At 43.8% G+C, this 25501-nt stretch overlaps 1 protein-coding gene across 2 annotated transcripts in view; it reads left to right on the top strand.

Annotated features, from left to right (window-relative positions):
* LOC125334653 (ubiquinol-cytochrome-c reductase complex assembly factor 1) overlaps positions 1-19357 on the top strand; it is a 47688-nt gene extending 28331 nt beyond the window's left edge. For both annotated transcript variants that reach the window (XM_048321734.1, XM_048321733.1), the window contains 3 exons: positions 13519-13596; positions 14965-15078; positions 18182-19357. In XM_048321734.1, coding sequence (XP_048177691.1) covers positions 13519-13596; positions 14965-15078; positions 18182-18316 — 327 coding nt within the window. In that variant the 3' untranslated portion in view covers positions 18317-19357. The remainder of the gene's footprint in view (positions 1-13518; positions 13597-14964; positions 15079-18181) is intronic.
* Positions 19358-25501: the final 6144 nt, after the last annotated feature.

The following is a 25501-nucleotide window of genomic DNA, read 5'->3' as shown; positions in this document are numbered from 1 at the left end:
CTAATGGGATTTTGTTGAGATAAACAAACTTCTTAGCCTCTTCTGGTAGTATTTGTTGTATGTTAGATAAAAGTTATCTATGCACTGATGTTGGAAGATATTACCAGTTCCCTTGTTCCTTATCACTGCTTTATTTTCCTTCCTCAGTGCCAGTGATTCTGGCTTCATATCCCACTTCACCCATGCCCCTGCATTTTTTTCCTGTTTTTTCCATGTTTGTTCACTCTTCTCCACTCACTTTCCTTCCTTTCACAGGGCTGTACCCTGACTGAAGTCTTTCTCACCTCTCACCTTTAGCAATTGCAAGGAATTTTGAGTGACCAATAAAGGGCAGTTTCCCTAGTGCTACTTTCTTAATCTTGATCTCTTTATCCCTAATGATTTTTTTTAAACTGAAGCTGAGGTAATAACAGAGGATTTGTGACCTGATGGAGGGATGTGTGCAATTTATTTTCAAGTAATGTAGTCCTGCAGTCAGTAAATATTCTGGCTCCAAAAGAAGGTGGTCAAATACATCAAGAATAGTAGATAAAAAGAAGATGACATTAATGTTCCTCTGTCAATGCTTTTAAATTTCAGAATCTGAGTCTTTTTCAGAAGTAAGGTAAATGAAAAGAAACTTTACTGAATACGTTCAGAGCACTAAATTATCATCTGCATAGATCGTAGGAGGTTAGGAAATCCATTCCTTGCCTTTTCTCTCATGCAGTGTATCAAAGGTCAAGATTTAACTCCAATTCCTGTATTGTGGTACAAGTGACGGAGCATCTGGATGGAATTGCTGTCTGGATGCAATTAGTTTAACTTGTTGACATACAAAGTTGCAGTTCTTTAGCTTGCTTCCAATCTAGCAACAATGCCAACACTTGATGCAGAAAATGGACACTATATTCCTGAAGTGATACTGATGGTTTATTGAAATGTGCCATCTGCTCTTAACTGGTTCATTGAAGCCAAAAGGGGTAGAATGTAAAGCATTTTAACTGCTAATTTACATCAGCTCCAGCTCCAAATGGAGTTTGTATTATTTCAAAACCTGGTTGTTAAAACTGCTGAGATTTAAATCTCTGCTAAAAAGTTTTGGGACCTGTTAGCCTGAGCTCCTTCAGCACTCCTGAATGTCGGCAAGAGTCAGAAACCCAAACTTGACACAGCTGTAAAAACACACGGAGAGCCTGTGGCCTCAGCAAATTCTACTGGTGCAGGCATATTTCAGATATAAATTTTACTCTGCTGTCCCTAGTACTAATGAAGTCAGTCTCTTTTGGTGGGTTTGCAGCCAGGTGTGTCCAGTTCTGTGGCTAACCAGTGCTCTTTACTTAATTTTTCCACTAGTGACATTTCTATCAAACTTTAAAAACAAACAGAAAAATTGGCTTGATGCAATGGCTCCAAGTGTTAATAGTAACATTAGGCTGGGTAAAAGACTTCCTTTGGATCCTGCTTTGCCAGAGATCTCCACCTCGTGGCTTGCAGGGAATAGCTTTATACTGTGCAAACTGGCAGCTGCCTCATCAGTTTGGAAAGGGAATTCTCTCAGGACTAGACATTGCTGCTATTTTATCCCTAAGGGAGTTCTGGAGCCACCTGAGTATTAACCTGGCTGATCTCAGTACTGTGCTTTAGTAACTCTGTGGATTTAAAAGTTGTTACAAGTTTAAGTGTATTTTAATACCCTTAGATGAAGCTGCAGAGTTGATCAGAAGGACATGTAGGTGTCCCCTGGAACGAGATTTCAGCTGGTAACAGGACAAGAGGTATGAGGGTTAAATAAATAAAGAAATTATAGACTTTCAACCACTCAAAAAATCCCAAACCAAAAAAACCCAAACACCCCTTCCTCCTCCAAGCACCCCACACTAATACTTGTGGGTGCAAATCCTGTAGTATCTTAGGAAGATCCATCAGGCTTTATTCCAATACTTGTAACTGGTTGTAGATTCACTTCACCTGCCTTGATCGTGTGTGTTGTGGTGGCATTCTGCTGCTGAAGAATTAAAGTTGTTTTCAGTGCAAAATGACAATTCATTTTATAATGAATAAATGTTCTAAAAGAGATAAGACTAGGAGGGGCTGTCCAGCCCAGTGTGCCAAACCCGTTTTAATTTATCATAATCTCACTTTCCTGTTTTCCCACCAGACCACTTAGACTCCTACCCCCTTTTTTTTCCAGGAACACATCTAGGTGTCTTTTGAATTCATTTATTGGCTCTGCTGTGTGTTGCACAATACAGCCTTTGTTACACTTTTAGCTAGAGCTGTTTGTACCCAGTGACCCATAATATGCTCTCAATTACACTCATGTACATCTGAAGTAACAGCATCAGAATCGATACATGTAACTGAGAGCTGAAATTGGCTTGGGAACTTGAACACCATTTTCTGTCTTGATACTCTTTCCACAATTAAAATATTTCAGTTTATTAATAATGCCAATTTACTTTACAGTAGCTGCAGATCCTGAACTCAGTTTAATTCTGTTTAAGTTATTCTTACTGTGGAGAACAGAAAGTTTGACCCTTGTAACTAAACACTCAGAAGGCATGGTTGGAGTGAGACCCGTAAGTTGTAGAAGGGCTTTAGAGGATGAGAGGACAGGGTGTAAAATTGATACCATTTTAAAATAGAACTTGATCTTTGTATGAATTGAAGTGGGAAGCTGCTGTACTGCGATGTTGAGGGGTCCTTTCCAGGCCTGTCTCTGAAATATGATGGGAAGTCACGGAGTCTATTTTGGATGCACAGGAGAGAAACTACATTTTTGAGAGAGATTGGGGCAGAAGGGAAGTGGGTGCAGTATTTTGGGGCTGGAATGGGTAGTTGGGATGAAGGGAATATACTGAAGCGAAATATTGCAGTGAAGGTACTGATTTTGTTTGAGGAAATGGACTGGGGAGAGGATAGTGTTCAGTACAGGTAAAAAAGGTTTTTAAAAACCTATAAAACTAAAGAAGAGAAGTTTGAGTTTTAAATTATCTATATATTTTTTGAAATGCTTTACTAGGACTTTTTAAGGAGAAAGATGTTATATTTTTTGGTAACCACTTAGAAGATATAAAATCTCACCAGTTTCTAGTGTTCCCTTTTATAAAAAGCAAAGAAACTAAACCCTTGCCAAAGCAGTGAGATACAAAATTGGTCTGTATGGTTTTTGTGGGGTTTTTTAATAGGATGCCAGACACTGTATGATTAGCTGAAGTTACTGTTTCAAGAACATCATCAAAAAAAGTTCATCGACCCTTGAAATTTTCTCAAAGAGCTTGAGAGTTCACAGTAAGTTTCCAGTGCTTTGTCATTTCATAAATGAATAATAGTAGCAGGTACTTTTCCAGAGTAAATTTGATTCTGGAAATCTTAATAACTTAAATATGTAGGACAGTGCATGAATGTGGAATTTTACCTTGAATTATCTCAACTGTGATGATGTCTGAAACAAACAGTAATGATGCAAATTTAGCTTTACCAGCACACGGAGTTTTGAAATAGGGGTCTCTTTCTCAGGTTGCTTTTGATGTGGTTTTTCTAGAGACAGCATCTGTGGAACCAACACACCTGGGTGAAATGTTTGGGCCATGCTGACGATGCCTGGTATTGAAATAAAGATACAATAAATGCTTGGGTTCTTTTCAGCTGGCCTGCCCCAGTTTTCTGGCATAAAAAAATCAATTCTGGCATAAAAAAATCAATTTAAATTTCCCAGATGTGTTGGATCCTGTTACTGTAAGGTGGTGTCCTTGGCCTGTTCTGTGCCTTGCTAGAGTGCCTGCAGGAATTACACTGGAAGCTGCCTTGTGGCACCTTTGCTAGAGGTACCTTTTTTTTTCAGTATTACGTATTTTTTCAGTATTATATTACTCTATGTCCATTATATAGGGAAAGGTTCTTCTCCCAGAATGTGCTTTTAAGCTCCTTCATAAAAACAGAAATAATACCAAGACCAGTGTCCTAAATCAAACCAAACAAACCATTGAGAGGTTCTCTGTTGTCCCCATAGATTTTAATCACATTGTTGCTTGTGGTTTTCACTGCAGAAAGTCACTGACATCTTCTGCTTCCACTTCAGCAGTGAGTCTTGTGTTTTCTTGTTAGAGCTTGGTTTAGCTTTTGCTTCCATTTTCTGAGTTCCCTGGCCCGTTTTATCCATTTGCAGAACTGACAGCTCTTTGAAACCCCTTTTTTTTTTTGACTGCTTTTGCTAACTGCTCCCACAGATAATTATCAGGAAGTGCAAGTGCAATCCCCTCAGTAATCCCAGTGCCTGCTTCCACACTTGCTCACTCCTCTGATTTCTTTTACAACCCTAGTATAAGCAACAGCAGAGGATACTTTTGTACACATCTAGGGAAGCTCAGGTGCTTTTCTGTTTTCCATCCTGGTCTGAGAATCTCAGTGGACTCTATTCCTTTGTGTGTCCTCAGTTGTCTCTTTCTCTTTTCTTTCTGGTCTTACACAGCACTTGCTTTATCTCTATTAACTAGTTAATTACCATTACACTTCTGTAAGAGCTTGAATTTTGTTATTTCATTCAAAGGTCAGGAAATAATGCCAAAACTTAAAAGTTTTGACCTAAATACCAGCATATCTAATCTTAGAGATCTCTCTTTGTCGCTAGCAAAGTGTGCATCATGTTGACTTTCAAGTTAGTCCGGAGGCCTTGGGGCCAGGAGAATAAGTGCACATAAAAAGGGACATTTTTATGGTTGGGATGTCGTGGGTGAGAGATGGGGTCAGTACAATCTTGGTCAATGTGAAATGAGCAACCCTGGTCTAAAAGGGTTTTCACAGAGCTTGGGCATCCAGAAGGATCTGGCAGGGAACAGAAGGCAGGCCTGGTGCAGTGGTTTTAGGGGTTGTCCCCATAGCTATGGAGTAATTTCTCACTGATGCTGAGTACCAGCAGTTCTGTTGGAGATGCTGTTTGAAGACTTCATTTTTTAAAAGTGGGGAAGTGGCAGAGCCCCTGTAATTGGTGGAAACACACGATTAAAGCCCCAGAGGACAGAGCCAGGTACCAAGGAGCTTAAAAATAAAGTGTCTTCTTGAAAGCATCCTGAATTTGCCCATTTGTATTTCCTGTTTTATGATGTCCTTGCAGAAAGGAAGATAACCACTATATAGGTTTAATCCACATTATTCAGGAACCTGTGTAAGGAAGATCTTGGCTTCTTCAAATCCTTGCCCATGCTTTTGGGATCTTCTGGAAGTTTACTTATTCACAGCAGCATTGAGTCTGAATGAAATGCAGAAGTAAGATGGAAAACTCACAATATCTTACCATGCAGCATTTTCATAGTTCACTTTCCTCCTCTGCCTTTTACTTGAGGGCAGAAGTAGGGTAGAGAAATAATTTTTGTTCTCTTCTGAAAGGTTACAGTAATAAAGAAACTCTTGTTAACATCAGAGTATATGGCAGGCAGGAGTTTTCACAGTCTGGCATTGTTTATTTTACCAGCAATTTGGAACCTTCTGCACTCTTAAAATATTGGCAAGAAAATATTTAACTGTTAACTGTTCTGTGGCCTGCGTGTGTTTGAAGCCTTGGGAAGGAGGAATGCTTGGGGAAATCGGGTTTTTCTCAGCTTATGATTGAAACCAGAAGGTGCAGAATATTGGTAGAAGGTGAAAGCAATGTGACTTCAAATTAGAATTTTACCCAAATGTGGAACTGATGGGGGAATGTCAAACAGGTCACGTATGAGCAGGGTCCTGCTAGGAGAGAGTGGGAAGGCTGATGGAGCAAACACAAATCAGCCAGTCTGCCAGGCACTACAGAAATGAATTTTTAAAAGTGATACTAATTGTGAGTATTTGCATTTGTCCTGGCTTCAGTCACTGGATAAAGGTTGTAGCAGTAAGGATTAGGCTGGTCAATTGCTGACTAATTGTATGGACTCTAGCAATTGTCACTCCATTTGAAATGAAATAAACATTTTTTTGGACAGGTTTTTTAGGAGAGGAGATGGGTGCCTTGCTGTTCCCCTCCAACAGCAGCTTGTTCTGGTCCCAAATTCTTGGAGAAAGAATGTTTTTTTGTGTTCTTACTATTTTTCCCCTAGGGGTGGATGACCTATTTGGTATGAGCAGGATCATTCTTGCTCATATTACTACATAAAATGTAGCCTCTTCCCATGAGGGTATTAAAGGCTATGGTAAAGGCAGCAATTTTTTAATTGCACTAGCACTTTTCAGGTGAAATTCCTGCCAAGTCAGCAAAGTGACCTGATGTCTGGTGTCCACGATCATCTAATGAGCTGTGCCTGTCTTGATGGAGGTCAGGGCAGGAAAGAATAGAGACCCAGGCAGGAGAGATACCAGCCAGTGTCTGCAAAGGTCAGCAAAAAATGGACAAAACTGAACATGCTCAGAACTCCTGCCGCTGTCAGATGAAGATCCAGTGTGTGCTGTGGCTGCCAATGACCAGAGATATTTGGGATAAAGGATAAGAAACAGAATTGTGGGTCAGTTCCTTCTGGTATATTCTCCTGGCATTTACTAACAGGTAACCCGAGAGCTGCACAGGGACCGCCGTGTCCGGGATCACTGACAGAAATCCTCCAGGAATGTGCAGGCCTTTTGTTACCTCTTCCATATTTTTTGCTCTTTAATGCCCTGTGGCAGTAACTTCTGCCTCTTAAATTCATTGCATGAGAAAGCACCTAAATTTTGAAGTATTATTTGGTCATTTCATCAGATTCCTTTCTACATCTTTTTTAATGAGAAACAGTGGACAATAATTCCTTGTTTATCTGCTTGATACCACTCATGATTTTACCTCTCCACCATCTTCTTCTTCATTTCACCCTGAATATAACGAGTGTTTCCTCAAATGTCTCATCGTGTCATCATGGACTTTTCTATGTGGTTTCCACTACTTTTAGATGTGTTCTGAGATTAAAAGGTAACAATTATGTGCAGCATTTTATATGCAGGTACATTGTGGATTTATGGCAGAATAGGGTTCCTCTTTTGGTTTATATTCCTTTCATTATAATGCCTAAAATTTATTTATCTTTTTCTTCACTACTGAATTGTTGAACTTAGTTCAATGGATTTAGTAAAATGGATTTTAAAGATGCATTTCCAAACTGTAGCTGCCAAATGTGTGCACATTGTTAAATAGGTTTTATGAATTACTTTTTTTAACACCTACTACTCGTACCTTTATCAGCACTGAATATCACTGGTCATAAGTATCTGTGATTTTTATTTTCATTTACTGTATTTTCTACTAATTTGTACTTGCCTGTTTCTGCTGAAGTACTTTTCAGAATGGATGCCACCTTTCCTGTCTCTGCAGCCCTGTTAATGTTAGCTAATGTGTTTCACTTAGTTTAGTACTTAATAATCCCTGGAATTTTGTTGCTCCTGACTTTTTTAAAGTTACCTGAAGCCTTTCACTATGGGCAGATCATATCACCTGGAATATGATGGACTGGGAGTGTCCAAGGCCAGGTTGGACAGGGCTCGGAGCAACCTGGTCTGGTGGAAGGTGTCCCTGCCCATGGCGGGGGGTGGAAATGGATGGGATTGAAGGTCCCTTCCATTCCAAACCAGTGTGGGATCCTTCTCTGACTCTCAGAATCCTGAGTGCTGTGAGAAGGTGATGGAGCAATGAGTATTCACTGCCTGATCCTGTGGAAGGACTGGGCCAGCAGATGAAACCAGCAGGAGCCAGTTTCAGGGGGAACAGACCAGGGTGCTTCTTGCTGAAGCACATGGTGGGTGCAGAAAGTTCGCTGGACATAGAGACCTTTTGGAGGTTACTCTCTAAACAAGCAGCAAAAGTTGGGAGGTATCCTGAGCTGAAATTGGTTGGGAGAATCCTTGGAGGAAGTAGGTACCATCTTTTGTAGGGTTTGACCTTTTCTCAGGGATTCTGGCTGCTGTTGAAGGCAGGATATGCTGGTAGCTGGCCCCTTGGTCTGATCAGTGTTCCTGGTGTGTGACACTTTATGACAGTCCCTGAGGTTTGTCTAAGTGAGGAGCTGGAGCTTTACAGGATCTCTGTGAGTGCTCATGGTGCATGTTTAACTTAATGATTTATCTACCTTTACTACTGTCTTCTTCAAGTGCCTCTTTTAAACTTGGTTGTGAAATTTCCTTTATCAGTTTTTCAGGTTGAATTCCTGATTCTGGTGTGTTCAGAAACACGTTGGTGATTAGCTTTAGGCTTGTAGCAACTAGTTTTTTCAAGAGGCATTACAGGAAAATCCCTTGACAACTGCTTACCTTACAGAGAATCAGCACAACTTGACAGAGCACAGCAATTTGACCTCTTTTCCCTGATCCTTCTCTTGAGAGGTTGTCAGTGAGCTCTGCCAGCCACATTCTGCAGGGAAGCAGGAATTTGGAATAAGCCATTGAATACAGTTCAGATTGTACTGTGATCTCCTCTGCATCTGTAACTGGTACCATGGCAGAGCTTCCAAATTAATAAACTGCAAGATAGGAACAAAGCTCATTTTCTGGGTAGCAGATAGGTAGCTGTGAGCATTTGCTTTTGCTGAAAGATGTAGGTAATATTGTATAACTTGCTTTTCTGTGTCTGCTTGGAATAAACTTCCTCTGAGGAGCCTTATTGATGATTGCACAATTGTTATGAAGGTAGAAGAGCACGAACAACTTTTTCCATTAACATATTGTTTTTATGGATTGAAGATTTTGGCAGGAGCTGGTTCTGCTGCGACCTAACATTTAGCTTTTGTCTAAGTTAAAAGAATATTAGAGTAGGTTATCGCTGAATACCGAAGAAGGCTTTAAAGATTGTTCTCTGAAGTTAATGATTATGGAGGTGTATTACAAAATTACTTCAAATTTAAAAAATAGAGAATTTATCAGAAGAGTTATTATTTAAAGCATACAGGACTCAAGCTGTGGCTAATTACAAGCAGTGATATGCTTTGCAGACAAAGTAGCAGAGCATTTAATAAAAAGCTCAAAAATTGAAGATTGGAAAAATAATTTCTTCGATATCTTTGTCATTTCACAAGTATGTGCCTGAAGGAACTGGCCCCTTGCTACAGAAATCTTCCTCATCTGTTTTATTAATTTAATCTTTTTGATCCTAGCTACAGTCTCAATAATTTCAAAATTACTGTCCTGCAAGCAGGAGTGATGTTATAGGATGAAATAAAAGGGCTGCATTTGCCCACTTAATGTCATGTGTGTTTTAACAGTGTTTTGAGCAAGCACTCAAAAAAGCCCATACATAAGTGCTTATGTATTATTTATAAATAACATAAACCATATTACAAGTAATTCTGTCCAATTGCAACTTGAGAGAAGGGGCATAAAAAAGCCTAAATATTTGTGGAATGACATTTTTTATCATGAAAGATCAGTCCTGTATCTCCTTCAGGATTGCTGATATTCCTGCTCCAGCAGTCAGAAGTGTCAGTGAGAGTGGTTGATGTTTATGGCAGCGGAGCTGCAGAAGTCCCCAGAGTGGACTCAGCCATGACAGCATGAGTGTACTCAGACCTGTGGAACTTGTTTTGCACAAGGGATGGATTAATTTTTACTGTATCAGCATAAACCACTACTTTGCTGTTGCAACTTTGACCCCTCCAGGAGTGTGCTGCTGACGTGGTGTGACAGTGCACCTGGAAGAGCCTAGTCTTAGTTTGAAAAGATGACTGTGCCAACACATCCGTTGTGTACAGGTAAAGGAGCAAACACATTGTACAGAAGAGGCTATTTATTCTAGCAGGAATGGTATAATGAGAATGAGGGGGTGGAAACCCAAGCCAGAAAATTCAAATATGAAATGAGATACACATGTTCAACTGTGAGGGTGATATGCTTTAGCCAAACACAACTTAGTGAGCTTAGTACAGGGGGAACTCGGTGAAGTGTAATGGTCTGTGATATGCAGAGGGTCAGGTTCTATGATCTAATCATTTCTTCTGGCTGAAATCTCTTCATAAAAAAGTCTAGTTCAAGCATAACGTACAGCCTAAAGAGAGGAATTGCTGCCTGGAATTCAATGACTAGTGCTTGTACGAGGCAGTTAGAAGTGCCCCTTCTGGCTTTATAGTCTATGGAAGGATTAATGTGTTAAAGTAGCTTAAGGGTGCAACACATGCTGGCAAAAGCTGAAGCAGAAAGAAACTCCTGTTGCAGTGCTCTCAGTGCAGCCTGTTGGCCATCCCAGCTTGGGCAGTGCTGGCAGGACACAGGTGTGCAGTGACACTGCCAGGGATCCCGTGTGCTGCACCTTGGCGGCCCTGGGCTCATCCCTGGGCTGATGGCTCTGAGCAGGCAGAGCACATCAGAGCTCATGGAGTCATAGAATTGTTAAGATGGGGAAACACATTTCAGATCATCTGGTCACCATCAGTCAATCCACCACCACCACCCCCATGTTCACCATTAAACCATGTCCTCAACTGCCACACCCACACGTTTTTGAACCAGGGATGGTGACCCCACCACTGCCCTGGGAAGCCTGTGCCAATGTTTTAAAACTCTTTCTGTTGTTTCTTTTCCCTCATATCCAATCTAAACCTCTCCTCACACAATTTGAGGCCGTTCCTCTTGTCCTGCCATTTGTTACCTTCCAGTCTGTGCACACTGATCCTACTCTGCACCATGAGCCAAAGCAAGTGGGGAGAAGGAGGAGATTCATTACCAAAGGACGCTCTTGATCCATCACAGGACACTGATATGGACTTAATCTAGAGCAGCATTCACTTTAAATACCATGTCCACGTGTTAGGTCTTTTGCTACGTGTCCAGCAGTACAGGAGAGCAGTATGCTCTTACCTCCCTAGAAATCCTCTTAGAATACAAAACCTTCTGTGAGAGTTGGTGCTGTCACTTGTCTGCTGCAGTCACCCTCAGCATGTGGCTGTTGGATGATGCACATGAACTCGCTGAGGCTGAAGACGGTTTCTTCACTGTGACATGGAAAATCCAGCAGCTGCTTGCTGCAGTTGTCCCCCAAGCAGAACGTGGGCTCATGGAGCCTTTCAGAGAACAGTTGTGACATGTAGCAGGAAGATAATGTTAGCTGTACATTTCCTTGTTTCAGAGGTCTTGTAAAGGTGAGATGTGTACCAAAAATGGGTTCCTTGTTTTGAACTAACATAGTCCTGTGTCATGCAGGCCATAGCACATAAATCTGTCCAGTGACAGCTCTGCACTGGGCTGTTCCAAGGAAGGCAAAGGGGCAAAGTCCCAAGAAGAGCTCCAGATGTTACTGATTTTTTCCTTGTTATTAGCAATTACTCACTTGAAATTCTCTAGCAGTTTTTCTTCTTAATAACAAACTGTGGAAGAGTCAGCAGAATCATGACCAATCAGATCCTGAAACTGCCCAGTGGTAAGAACTTGTACGAGCTTCGAAAGAGGAAGCGCTTCCAGCAAACACTGATTTGGATTTGCTCATTTTTCTTGATTTATAAAGAAGGGATTTTTCCTTCAATGTTTGTACTTGACCAATGCCAGTTGTATTCTTCAGAAACTGCAATATACCTTCATTTCATTGCCTAAGATACAGCTCCATCCCCAAGCTCAGATTTTATATCTGAAACTGTCTTTTAAGATGTATTTATTGCCATGTTTGTTTAACTTGGTTATCTCCTTCATCGATCTGTTTCTTGCTAACTTAAAGCTGCTGCTCTTTGTTTTTAGTAGGGAAAGCTGCTTCCCCAGGGATGTATGGTCCAGGACTTGTCTCTGTAATGGGACTATTTGTTTTCTTTGCCCCTTGCAGTTGCCTGCTGTAACATTTGTAGTATGTGTTAAGTAATCCTTGAGGTAACATTTTTATTATGTCATAAAAAGTGCGTGGCAAATATATAATAACTCATGGAATTTGTTTGTTTAAAATGGAAGGATAATTTATTGAGTGTGTTACATGAGACCTGCTCCCCCTTATTAGAGCTGTAGAAGTGCAGCTTATTTAGAAGTATGTTCTATTGAGAAAAACCACGATCTCTGACATGCATAGAAGGTTTGAGCATGGTTGGGTAGAAATGACATCATAGTTTATGTACTCAATAAAAATTTAATTAAGTCATTACAGAAGTTGCAGTCATCATTTAACCCTCTAATTTCTTATGTTTAGTTCTTTTTTTAAACATTCAGTAATAACCAGTCTCCAAATCTTGATAGCCTATAAAGTATCTGCATGAATTTTAATAGTTTATATTAATGGAAAAATATGAGTAACTGACATAAAAGGAATTTTCCTTGTGTTTGCACTATGTGCATTTCTATAAAAATTAGATGAAAAAAGACAGTGGTTTAAGGGAAGAGTATATGAACTGGAAATTTGTTCACTTGGCAGAAACTAACTCATATTTCGATAGAAAAGCTGCTGTGCAATTGCCAAGGTGAATACTCGTAAGGATACTGAGAGAGTATTCAGGACAAGGGGTTCCCAGTGTGGTGGGTGTGATGGGCTGGTGTCTCGTGTGTAAATCCTGTCTCTGCAAAGTGCAGCGTCACACCTGAGTGTCCTGCTGGTGTGCAGGGCTGATGCACCTTGTCATTTGTACTTCTGGAGCGTGTGAGAGCTGTGGAAAAGAAATGCTTTGTGTCTCTTGGATCCCTCCTGGCAGTCACTACAGAGAAGAAGCTTTACCAAAGTGTAGCTGGGCCCTTGGGAGAGGAACTGCATCACTTTGTTGGTAGAAGTAACGAGTCCAGGCAAGAGGGACAGACAGTGTGGATGAGGGAGATGTACAGGAGGCATTTCAGCCATCCCTCTGCACCCAGCGGTTGGTCAGTCCCATTTTAGGCTCACATGGGGTCAGTTCTCATGCCAATGGGTGGCTTAGGCCAACCCAGCAAATACTTAAGCAGTTATTAAATTTAGTTAAAGGTCAGTGTGGAACTTTGACTGAGTCACACTTAGAGCATGGGGAAAGTTGCTGGGTCATCACAGACTGAAAGAAATTTAGTCATAGTCAAAAACTTGTAAGTCTGAGCTGCTAGAGATGCCGGAGAGGCAGAATTCGTGTTCTTGCTGGCTGGCTGAGAGTTTGTCTGGACAGTACAGGAGGAGCAGTGGCAGGATGGTGTGTCTCTGTCTTTAGCATTCCAGTACTTCTTCTGTAGAAGAACATCCAGCCCCGCAGTCTGCGCTTTGGGGAAAAAAAGCTGAAAAACCTTTGAGTTTCTATGGATGAATGAAGGTCTGGAATAACTGCTCAATAGTTAAACTACAGAGGAGTCTCCATGCTCTTGGGCTGGGCTGCCACTGCAAGGGCAGCCTTGGTTCATGCTCCCCCAGCAGCATTTTCTCTGCACTCCTGCAGCTGTTGGCAGAGCTGTTGGCTGGGGATGTTCCTGCCAGTTGTGTACTGAGTAACACCGACCTCAGGTGTGTCAGAATTAACAGAGCTGTGTCACAGGGGCTTCCAAAGTGACTGACACTTGCTCGCAGCCAAATCTCAGTGAGGTGGGCTGGGGCACTGGTGGTTCTTTGTCCACTCACAGTGAAACTGGGAATATTTTCTCCTCACATCTTCCTTAGAGCCTATACTGATGGTTTTCTGGTTTGTTTTTCAGATTAATTCTGCTGTTCTAAAAGAAGACTTGAAAAGGATGGTAGAAAATTTCTATGCAGCTCTGTTTGGATACGATGAGGTAAGGTGGCTGTTTTCAGGGAATGTACAACAAATAGACCATCTAATTCCTGAACACAGAATAGTCCAGATGGGTAAAACATTCACTGTCCATTTCTTTGGGGAAATATTATGTTGGGGAAGCAGCCTTGAATGAAAGTTCTTGGAGGAAACCAGAAAGCACAGAGCATATGGATTTAAACCATGGGGTGTGGAAGGTGGGCTGTTCTTTGTGCTGCTTCACCATCCCTGCTTGGCCATCACTAAATCATTTCCTCCCTCTGAATCCTGTTGTACTCAGCTGTACTTTGAAAGCAAAGAGAGGATTTATAGAGTATTTATAGGGAGTTTATGCAAGAATATTAATAGGCAGTACCTAATAATACAGGGAGGCAAAAGCACCACTCTGCACAAGAGTCTGCAGGACTTTCAAAAGGAAAAGACATCATTTTTTTGCTCTAGTGAGTGTTGCTCTTCAGATGCTCTTATTCACATTGTGGTATTATTTTTTTGCGCAGTGATTTGCATTATTAATATACTGTACATGTAACCTCATAGAGTTGTGGACAGTGCTACACATGCAAGGCTTAATCTAGTTTTAAGTATAGCCAGGATGTGTCTGCCTGTGTTTTGTTGACAATCTTTTTGGAAACAAAATGTTTGATTTGATTAAAGATGTGTGGACCTTTTTTTATTTCTAACTGGATATTTTAAAGTCTTTTGCCTTTGGCAAATGTGTCAACAGAAGATGAGAATTATGAGCCTGTGATGACAACACCACATAATCTAAAAAGACAATAAAAGTTCAAGAGAGTCTGGACAAATAACATTAATGGATGTGGTTCTTGTATAAACCAAAGCTAATATTAGATTTAACTGGAAAAATCTAGATAGTTCTTGATGAGCAAGATTTTTCTCTCATTTAGAATGAAAAGTAAAAAAGCAGAGAAAAATAGCAAACTCCAGACTACTGTTCTGCAATATTGGATTAAATATCCTTTAATTTTTCTTTTTAAAGTATCACAGGCTTCACACATTCCCATGAGGTGCTGCTGCCTTCTCTGTAAGATCACCATTTTTATGGTAAAGATTTCATAACATAGAAATGCAGTTATCAGCTCCGACGTTAGGAATACCCTGACCCAGATTTTTTCCAAATTAACTTGCCAGAAAATTGGTTACAGGCTGCTCTGTAAATTAATTTAAGGCCAGGGTTGTTTTTCCATTCTGGGAAAGAGTGATGTTGCTGCCTTTCCATGTGCAGAGCCCATGGCAGCTGTGGGCTCTGGGACAGGTGCTGTGGCCGGGGGCCAAATACACAAATGGGGGTGTCTTGTGTTCAAACCTTCTTCATGTGCAGTTTTTAATCCTCCTCTGTACTTCCCTTTAGGGAATCTTGTCTGATGATCATGTTCTGGCAGCAGCTCTTTGGAGAAACCTTTTTAACAGGAACTGTGATGACCCTCGGCACCTGGAGTTGCTTGTTGAGTATGTGCGCAAACAGGTACAGCCCCACTCTGCTCAGCCTCTGCTTCAGGACGTGCAGTGCTTTCTTTTATTGCTTGCATATGCAGTTCAGTTCTCATAAATAAATCTGATTTTACTATTCAGTGATCATTTTTAAGGAGAAGAAGGTAAAAATCTGAAAACTGGATGACATTTATTATAGAGTCGTGGAATGTCCTGAGCTGGAAGGGACCCTCAAGGATCATCCAGCCCAGCTCCAGGCCCTGCACAGACACCCCAACAACCCCACCCTGTGCCTGAGAGCGTTGTCCAAATGCTCCTGGAGCTCTGGCAGCCCCAGGGCCATGCCCATTCCCTGGGGAGCCTGGGCAGTGCCCAGCACCCTCTGGGGGAAGAACAACCTAACCCTTATATCCAGCCTAACCCTCCCTGACACAGCTCCAGCCATTCCCTCAGGTCCTGTCCCTGGTCGCCAGAGAGAACAGATCATTACTGCAGTTTGATGACAAATGGCTGCAGAGAAATTAAATGGAATATTGAAAGCAATCCTGCTCATCTATTTCTGGAGCCATGCTATGGAGGGGCTTGACAAAATGTTTCAGAAATAGGCTGCAACTTGTAGAATTATTATCAATGTTAGAGAGTTGGGATTCTCTTCACAGTGAAATAGCACATAATTGAGCTTGAAAATTTCTTGGTGACTTTGAGGAAAAGAAGCAAAAGGGTTTGTTTTCCAGAATTCTTTCTGTTTCTTTCAGTTGTTACCTGGAGGAGACAATACTGAGTAGTGTTTGTCCTCTCAGCCCTGAGGGGGTTTGTGAACCAGATCTGTGGGAAATGTTGGTGGGATAGAGTCCATGTGGGCACCAAAGAAAAGGGGTGAGAGGTTATGGAGGAAAAGTGGAGGGTGTTGGACAGGAAGTTGAAGACCAGAACTTTCACAACATCATTCTCTGTAATGTTTCCAATACTATATTCAGCATCAGATAGAGGTATGGAGAGACAGTATTTCAGTGTGTGTCTGAGAAAATGGGAAATAAAGGGCTGAGCTTCCTAAGGGACTGAAGACACTTCGGGAATGCCAGAGAGTTCTTGGGAGGGACTGGCTTAATTTAATGCTGAAGGTTGCTGATGCTCAATGGTGAGGCTGTAGGAAAGTTTGCTGGGGGCAAACACATATAAAAAACATGTAATTTGGAATAATTTCTTGCCAGATGGGGAATTTGTTGCACTTCTGGATATTCAAGCAAAGGATAGGTCTGAAGCCAATCAGCAGTTGAATAGGAAAGAGTGATCAGGCAGGAAAATGTGGCACATTGGGGAGGAATCAGTACAGGTTCTATGCAGACAGGTCATTCCTGCAGATAAGTTGTGCACTTGGGGAAAACATAGCCAGCTTTACATATGTACCAATGAGCTGTGAACTGTTACCACGCAGGAATGAGGCCTTGAGATTACAATTTTATTATCAAAATGTCAGCTCAGCACTCCATAGAGTTTAAAAAAATGTAAAACAAATACTCAGAACTACTAGGGAAAGAATAAAGGATAAAATAGTGCTGTGGTACCAGCTTTACATCCCCGGTACCCTCATGAGCTGGAATAATGTGTCTGGTTCAGGTGCTGACCATCAGGACAGATAAAATGTTAACTGAAGAAGGCTCAGAGAGGAGCACTAAGGGTGACAGTGAAACAGCTCCTTTATTAGCAGTGAGAAGAATCCCCTGCCTGAGAAAGAAAGGGAGAAAGAATGGGAGACAGCTCTGGGAAATCCCAAAGGCATGTGAAAGGTGAGCAAGGAAGGGTGTTCAGTAACACAGGAATGTGGGGACAGAACGTTGCCACTGTTGGTTGGGGTGCTGCAATTGCACGTGGGTTCCAAAGCCACTGGCAAAGTTTATGGAAGAAAAGTTTGGCCAGGGCTATTAAATCCACAACCACTTCAGACTCAAAATCTGTGAATTAACAGATTTTGCAAGGGAGGAAAAATGAACAAGGAAAAGAGCATTGTGTGCTGTGTTTAACTCCTCCTGGGGAAGCTGCTGGTGGTGACTGTCAGGAACAGGACATTGTGCTTAGGTGGCTTCCCAGTGTGACCCTCTGTGGCCGTGGGTGCATTCATTCCCCTGTTGAGAAACTCCTTGTTGAATTATCCTTTGTTTCCAATAACACTGTGTACCAGGTTGTCCCCACAGTTTCTTGTGGTTCCTGTCTTTAACAATGGCTATTAGTGGATGCCAGAGGAGAACCTACTGACAGGACAACATGTACTGTGGCCCTGGTCAGCTCTCCCAGCCTTCCTGAGCTAATGGTGGTGGGTTTGCCTTTGACTGATCCTTGAGAGACTTCTCTTTTTTCTTTTCCCCCCATTTCCCATATTTAGGGTGACCAGTGGCAGCAAGTTGACCCTCTGCTGTATGATGAGGGTTTTTTTTTTAAATTTTGCTTACATCACACCTTAAAATTACATTAGATCCCACCTATCTTGCCCAGAGCAGCTGTGGCTGCCCCTGGATCCCTGGAAGTGTTCAAGGCCAGGCTGGACAGGGCTTGGAACAGCCTGGTCTAGTGGAAGGTGTCCCTGCCCATGGCAGGGGGTGGGACTGCGTGGGCTTTAAGGTCCCTTCCAGCCCAAATCATTCTGGGAGTTCTGTTGTGAGGATGAGCATTCATTGCATGTTCACTTCTTCCAGCTCGTGTGCTTTTATGTGATAAATCCCAGGTGTTCCCTGCTGATCAGGCCATTTTTCTGTAGCTAAAGCCTCATTTGTGTGAAGGATGGGAGCTCTCTGTGGGGTGCTGGTCCAGGCAGTGTCCCCTGCAGTAACCACCAGGAGGATGAAATGACTCAGGGCAGCTTTGCGTGGCTCCTCTTTGCCCTGTTGCCAAACCTTCACAGGAGGCATTAGCTAAGGCATCAGTGACGCAGGTAACTCCAGAGGATCTGCAGATCCTTATCCCGGCCTTTCCATGACGCTTCGCAGTCGGAAGTGATCTTTTTAGGTCTACCTCACACAACTGGCAGAGTAGGCTGAAATCTCCCTGTTGTGCTTGCATTTTGGAAAGAAAGGTGTTTGTGTAGCTGCTGAAGGAGCTGCCTGGGTGATGGGACACGTGGCAGTGACTTGCTGTGTTTGCAGGTGCAGCACCTGGACGCGCTGAGCGGGGAGGACCTGCTGCTCACGGGCGAGGTGAGCTGGCGGCCGCTGGTGGAGAGCAACGCCCGCAGCATCCTCAAGCCCCTGTCCCCTGTTTACAACGACGAAGGACTCTGAGATCTGCGTGTCAGAACAGCTTGGGAAGCATGCCTGCAAGGGGACTGGGCTGAGGCTGTGTGGTCAGGAAGAAAAGTCTGCTGTTGGAAGGAAAATGTTTCATTAGCTATCCCATCCGTGGTGCCTCAGTAGCCTCCTGGACAGCCGTACTCCTGAATCTTCACCCACAAATAAATGCTCGTTGTTTTAAGAACCTCTGTCCTTTTTATGGCCCTGAGTGGCCCTTGCTGACAAATGGACAGAGCTGCCTTCTGCCTTTAGGAAACCAGGTATTCACCATGATGTAGAGTTCTCTCAAGAAGACATTTCTGTCCCTTGCCTCGTTTAAAGAGCTGCTACTCAGAGACACAGTGGTGTCCTCTGCTCCCTGAATGGTTGTGAAAGCAAATCTGAGCTTTGCATATTTAGATATTAAGTATATATTTTAAATGCCTGATATCAAGATGGAATGGTCCATCTTTGCTTTAGTGGAGTTAAGAATTGCTTTAACAGATTCTGAAGGGTTTTCTGTGAAAATCCCTTTTAGGAACTCTGCTTTGTTGCACAAGGCTAAGAGAATGCAAAGAATAATGCACAGTCCCCAGCAATCCTCTGTGACTTTGGCTGTCTTAGGGAGATTAAAGCCCCAATTGTGGCTGGGCTGTCACTAAATGCTGCCTCAGTACTTGATGTTTCAGTCTGCCTTGCTGATACTTCCACATTCTTTGTAGAATTGTGCTCTAGGAACTCCTTTATGAAAAGAACATCCCTGTTTGTGTCCCTGGGACAGGACTCTGCCATCCTCCATCCCCCAGAGTAGTGGTCCAGGGCTTTTTAGCAAGATCTTTCAACACCAGTGACAACGTTCTATGGCTGTGCAGGCAAATGATGCCAACACAGTAATTAGGGGAGCAGGAGCTGCACTGATGAGACCAGCAGAGGCCAAGGTGCTCTGTGTGGGTGGAAGGTTCACCAGGCTGTTTCCAGGTCAGTGACAAAAACAGTTTTTATTTCTCTCCTGTCCAAAATCCGAGTCAATAATAAATGTCAGTCTGGGTAAAATTGCAGTGTGTTTGTTTTGTGTGCCATGTGTGCTTTTGATAAGAATAAGCCCTATAAAATCAGGATTTATTCCTAATAAAAGTATTAAGCAAAAGTAGAAGATGATAATCCTTAATTTGTGAATTTAATCCTTTATTTTGACTCCTTAGTCTGGTGAAAGTGTAACTGTGCCTGGCTGTGACTGTACTTCCTTCTCAAGTTGCTTTCTTCATAGTGTGTGTGTTGGGGAATATTTGCCATCCCTTCCCCATGTAAAAAGCACTGGGATGCAGCATAGAGGCTCCCAAACACTGCCTTGTGGGTTTGGTTTTTTTAAATCTTCTTTTAGGGAGCCTTCTGTGTATAAAAAAGGCATTTTGGGTTTTTTTTTTCCAGGGTGAGCTTCCTCAGTTTAACTTGTTATAAAATGAGTCATGTAAAGAGCCCCTCTCTCTGTGTGAGGTGTATCCCTTCTCTGTGAAAACATTACAGCCCAAACAACTTGCTTGCAGTTTATTTAAGATGCTTTTGTTGAAAGCTGAGCTAAGCAGAGAAACCTCTTATGTGTGAAGTATTATACAGTGTGTGTGAGATAATAACACCTTGTAATTCATTACAGCTGGCTTGTATTTACGTAAAAGAAGGCTGAGCTGTGTAGGAATTTGCTGATTAATTTATTTTTAATGAGAGTGAAGTATACCAAGTACCAAAATAAACTTTACTTTGTGTATCTTACTGCTCCTGAAATAGGTGGAAAAATTAATGGTAGATATTTTGGCTCAAAGCTACATACATTAATTCATATACAAAACAGTTATTTAAACTTTAACCCCTTTCCTGCTGTGTAATTTAAACCTGGGCTCATGTTATCCATGCCATGGGAACACGGGGCTGGGAGCACACCACCATCCAGCCCGGGGACTGTGCATGGCTGCAGGGAAGCCGGAGAGCTGCTGGAATTCTTGGAACGGCCAGCCTGGAGGTGAGAACGCCTTTGTGCTCTGAATGTGGGACAGCATGCGGTCAAAACTGAACCCTTCCCTGTGTTTATGGGCAGGAGGCTCCACAAGTGATGGTGCCAGATTGGAGTCATTGGCATCTGCCCTTGCACCTTTTATTAGGGTGAGAATAAAGACCTGTAATCACGGGCCATGAAATGCCTTCACCCACCCGCTCTAAGGGCTGAGCCAGCAGTGGTGCTTGGGTGTGTGGGGCCTGGTGAAAAAACAAGGCAGATACTGTCTCTGAATTAAAAGGGTAATTTGTTAGAGAGGGAAAATCCACTGGAGGCTACACAGGACCAGGAAGACTTTGCTTCCCAGTCATTAGTTACCCAGAGACAGGATCATACAATATTAGATTGGGTATCAGGAAGAAATTCTTCCCTGTGAGGGTGGGGAGGCCCTGGCACAGGGTGCCCAGAGAAGCTTTGGCTGCCCCTGGATCCCTGGAAGCGTCCAAGGCCAGGTTGGATGGGGCTTGGAGGAACCTGGGACAGTGGAAGGTGTCGCTGCCCATGGCAGGGGGTGGAACGAGATGAACTTTAAAGTTCCTTCCAATCCAAACCATTCTGGGACTCTAAACGTGACCCCTATTGCTCTCAAGAGGTGAAGAAAGGTGAGCTGGAAAGCTGCCATTGCCAGTATCTTATATAAGACATCTCTCCAGCCAGAAGGAAAGAAAATACATTTCCAGTAGCAAAATCTGCCCTCTGCAGCAGTGTTCCAGCAGCAGTGATTGGCAGGTGAGTGATTCCTGCACACATCTCTGCTTGAGGGCAGCAGAACAGAGGGGGTTTAACCAAATATTGTAAAGCCCATCTTCTCCTATTTTCAAAGTTTTCCAGAGGGAATCATTGAAGGTATTTCACTTATGGACAGTTCTTTGTTTTTGCTGTTGGGTTTTTGGAAAGTGGTCTCAGACCATCAGTTTGGAGGCACGTACTGTATTTAAATGAACATATCCATGTGAATTTCTTCTGGAAGGATCCACTTTATCATCCAGCCTGATCTCCTGTCTCATATACAGCATTTGGACATGGCTTAGGATTCCAAAGGATTTACTCTTCCAACTCTTCCAACACTTAAAATGAAGAGACAAAGCCCCTAGGAAGCACTCATGATTTCAGCTGGATCCTGGGTTGCTCTCTGTGGGTAGAAGGGTCAGTGCTCAGTGTCTTCCTTTCTTCTGTTTTGCACCATGGGAGAATAGGAGCATGTTTTTCCTCACAGGGTCAAACTTGGGCAGTCTCTTGCTTTAGGCTGATATTTTTGAGATGTTTTGGAGTACGGGGGACTCATCTGGTACTCTTCAATGCCCACTCTATTGCAGGTGGTTAAATGTTTTCCTGTGTCACCTTGGCTTCTGTGCTCACACCACTTTTGGGTGTTGAACTGTTTTCCCCTTCAAAGTGCTGAAGTGCTGAGAGCACAGGCATCCTGGATGATCTTCACATTTCCTGTGCTATCCAGTGCTTAAGCCCTGTTGAAGTGCAGTTACCATTTCCCAGATTTGTGACTCCTGTCCTCAGCTTCCACAAAGTGATGTTTTCAGTCATGTCTCTGCCCCACCAAGCCCTCAGGTCAGAACTGCTGCTCCTGAGTCGGAGCTTACACTGTCCTGTCTCCCTTACCCTGCCCTTGGCTCGGTAAATGTGGGAAGCAGAAACTGGACTCTAAAGAGCAAATTTTTCCACCAGAGTTTTCAATTAGATGGATGTAGAGTAGATGAAGAGTAGCAAAGCTGTGGTGGGGGGTGAGCATCAGCTGGGAGGGGACTGGTTCTGCAAGCATGGTCCCTGTGAGATGTGCCACTGCCACTGCACGGCACCGCTCTGAGGAGCTGTGGCAGCCATGCCCTACCCTGTGACCCACTCGTATTTTCCACATTCTCCCACTTGTTGGAGAATGGTTTAATCCTGAGCACGTACCAAAAGTCATCTGCATCCCAGGGATGTGCTGCAGTACTGCTTGAGCACTTGGAGAGGTTTGCTGATCCCCTCTACAGGTGTGCTGAATGAGGCATTGAGCTCCAAAGCTGAACTGGTTGCTTCCTTCCAGGAAGAGGAAAGTCCCAGTGTAGGGAATTATAAGTATTTAAGTTAATACCTAGAAACTGCTGTGTCTTTCTAATTCTTCTACTTAAGAGAGTTGTACCACAAATGCAGTGGTTATTTCAGGCCCCAGTGCAGGGGTTTGGTCATGGCCACAGCCTTGTATACAAGGTTTTTTCTTGGGTGATGCTGGTGGCAGCTAATTTAGAATCATAGAATATCCTGACCTGGAGGGACCCATCAGGATCACTGAGTCCAACTCCTGACTCTGTACAGGACCCCAAGAATCCCACCCTGTGCCTGACAGCATTTTCCAGGTTTCCTAGTGGAGACCTCCCTGTACGGTCCCCATCTGCCTCTTCACATCTGCCCTGCTTTGATCTCTGTTGTCCCCTTGATTAATGAACTCTAATCAAGATTTCTCTGCTTTTTTCTCTTCGAGAAGCTGTGATGAACCTGTGTCCTGTCCTTCCCACTGACCTGCATTGTGTCCAGCTCTCCTGGGCCTTTGGTGACCCCAGGCTGAATGGACACCTCTCCCAGCTCTCTGGGTGATGGTGTTCCTGTGCCACAGGGAACAGGATTTCCATCTTTTGGGCACATTGTGTCTGCACAGCCAGGCCCTCAGCATGCTCCATATTCTGAAGGTCTGAGAAGGCAAGGAGGGGACAGCAGCTTATGTGAGAGCCTGGGAAATTTGGCAAGGATGTAGGAAAGACCCTGAGGCTCAGCACCAGTGAACAGTGGGCTCTGCTGCTTATGCAGTGCCTGCCCCTCCTATGCCTGCAGAGGGACTATCACCTGTGGGCTGCCCAGCCTCCTGCACCCTGATGGGGCAGGTGCATATTAACAATCTTGTGATCCTTCTCAGATTCCTCTGGTGAGGTTTATTTTTGACCACTGCCCCTTCTTCAGGTGTTCAGGGCTGCCCTGTGCATCCTACATGTGTTCTTCCTGAAGTTGCTGAACATGTTGAGGGAGTACTTGTTTTGCTTACAGTCATTCAACCTGCTGAGCAGCTTTCTCTCCTCACTTGTGGGACAGGAGAGATGGCTGGGCCTCATCCTTCCACTGGGAATGCAGAGCTCACATGAGAGTGGTTCCACCTCCTGCTGTTACACTTCAGTGGCTGTTCCAGATGTGATATGCTGGGAGCAGCCAGGGAGTTTAGGTCAAGTGGCAATAGATCTGATGGAGGGACCTGGGGCAGGTTAGTGGAAACACTTCCAAACACTGCTTTGAATTTTTTTAATCTTCTTTTAGGGAGCCTTCTGTGTATAAAAAAGGCATTTTGTTATTTTTTTTTCCAAGGCAAATTTCCTCAGTTTAACTTGTCATGTAAAGAGCAAGATCTGTAACCAGCAACATCTGCTGTCCTGTTGTTGCTGTCTCATGCAGATGTGTTTATGTAGGAGGGCCCTGCGCAAGCTGCTGAGCCTGGATCCTGTTGGGAAGCTGCTGCATCTCTCCCAGAGAGCTCCCTCATGCTCATTTTAGAAGTGAGGAGTCCTGCACATGCAAAGCCTTCTTTAATGACTACATCACAATGAGCTGGGCTCCTCATCCCACCTGCCAGCTCCTGGGCTGCTCCACATCCTGTCAAAACCAGGCATCTTAGGCAGATTTACTCAATGTCCCACATCCTTCCCTGTGCACCCTCTTCCTGCTGGTAGCCAGACCCAGTGATGTTACAACACCCAGTTCTGCCTCTGTGGATTCCCTTTGGAGGGAGACACAGAACGGGTGTCTGGAAGTGCTTCTTCCCATGTTTCATACAGGGCAGCAGCTGAGGGAAGCAGCATGCTGTGGTTCCTCTCCTGACAGCTGGGCATCAGCTCCCTGAGCAGCTCGAGGCTGGACCTCAGAGGGCCACCACAGCAGCTCCATGGACACACATTGGCTTCCCTGCATGGCACAGGGGTGGTGGAGACCTCGGAGCTGCAATGGGAGAGAACCTCTGTGCTGGGCACACCACTGGGCAGGGGCAGCAGGGGGTGGGGGGCCCTGCCTCCCCTGACATCATTCGTGGTTGGATCATTTGGCCTGTGGCTGGCAACTGGTGTCCAGTGCCCTCCTTCAGCTGTGCAGGTGTGAGGCTGCCTCTCCCCTGATTTGAGAGAGTCTTAACAAATGAATGGAAAAGATGAAACACGGAATTTGTGTGCTGCCACTGTGCTTAGATTCTGTAACACCATGGTTGGGAATCTTGGACAAAACATGGGGAGATTTGACTTTGCACTGCTCTGTGGGTTCAGTGCTGACAGAGCTCAGTGCAGGAACTAAAACTGGGACTTTTCTCGTCCTGCTGTGCTGGCTACGTGCATCTGGCCAGTGAACTCTGCACAGTGGAGCACTGCTATGCAGCGCCTTCCACAAATGCTGGTACAGCACTGAGGAGCACCCTGATGTTTTGAGGTAGAAGATTGGGTTTCAGTCTGAAATAGAGGGGGGGGGAAGCAAATTGGCTTCTCGTGTTCCCAGGTGAGTGCTCTCCAAGATCTATCAGGAAACAGCTTGGCAGGCTGCCTCCCGTGTGTGTGAAGAGGAAGCAGCAGGTACATTCTGTGGAAAGGCCAGGCAAGGTGTTGGTGTTTGCTAAGCTCCAAGAACACCTGTGGAATGGAAGAATGAAGTATTGCCTAACGCTTGGATCCTGGCTGAGCTCCGGTATCAGGTATCAGCCAGAGCAGAGCTGCTCAGGGACACTGACTTGGAAGTGGCACTTGGGGCATGTGTTCAGCCAGAGGGAATTTTCCCCTTGTCTTTCTCTGTTGATTGCAGAAGGTGTGTAGACAACAATTCCAGATAAGATCCCTGCTTTTAGCTGGCAAAACCGAGCTGATGCGATTCCCACATCCTGTGTTGGCCAATCAGCCTCTGGAGTGCCAATTATAGCCATTTTGCCAGACAACAGGGACAGGACACCTCTCATCTAATTTTAGATGTCTGCATGGTAAACCTCTGTCACTGACTTAGGCAGCCCAAGCTCCTGCTGCTCAGGTGGGGAGAGATAAGCGCTTCCAAGGCGCATTTCATCCGACCTGTTCCAGGTGTCTGCAGGGTGAGGTAACTGACTCCTAGAAGTCTCTGCCTCTCCCCACCAACCCTGAAGG

The sequence above is a fragment of the Corvus hawaiiensis genome, chromosome 17 (assembly GCF_020740725.1).
Source record: "Corvus hawaiiensis isolate bCorHaw1 chromosome 17, bCorHaw1.pri.cur, whole genome shotgun sequence".
Lineage (NCBI taxonomy): Eukaryota > Metazoa > Chordata > Aves > Passeriformes > Corvidae > Corvus > Corvus hawaiiensis.
Note: the sequence above shows the minus strand (reverse complement) of the source record. Positions and strands in the feature narration are given on the sequence as shown.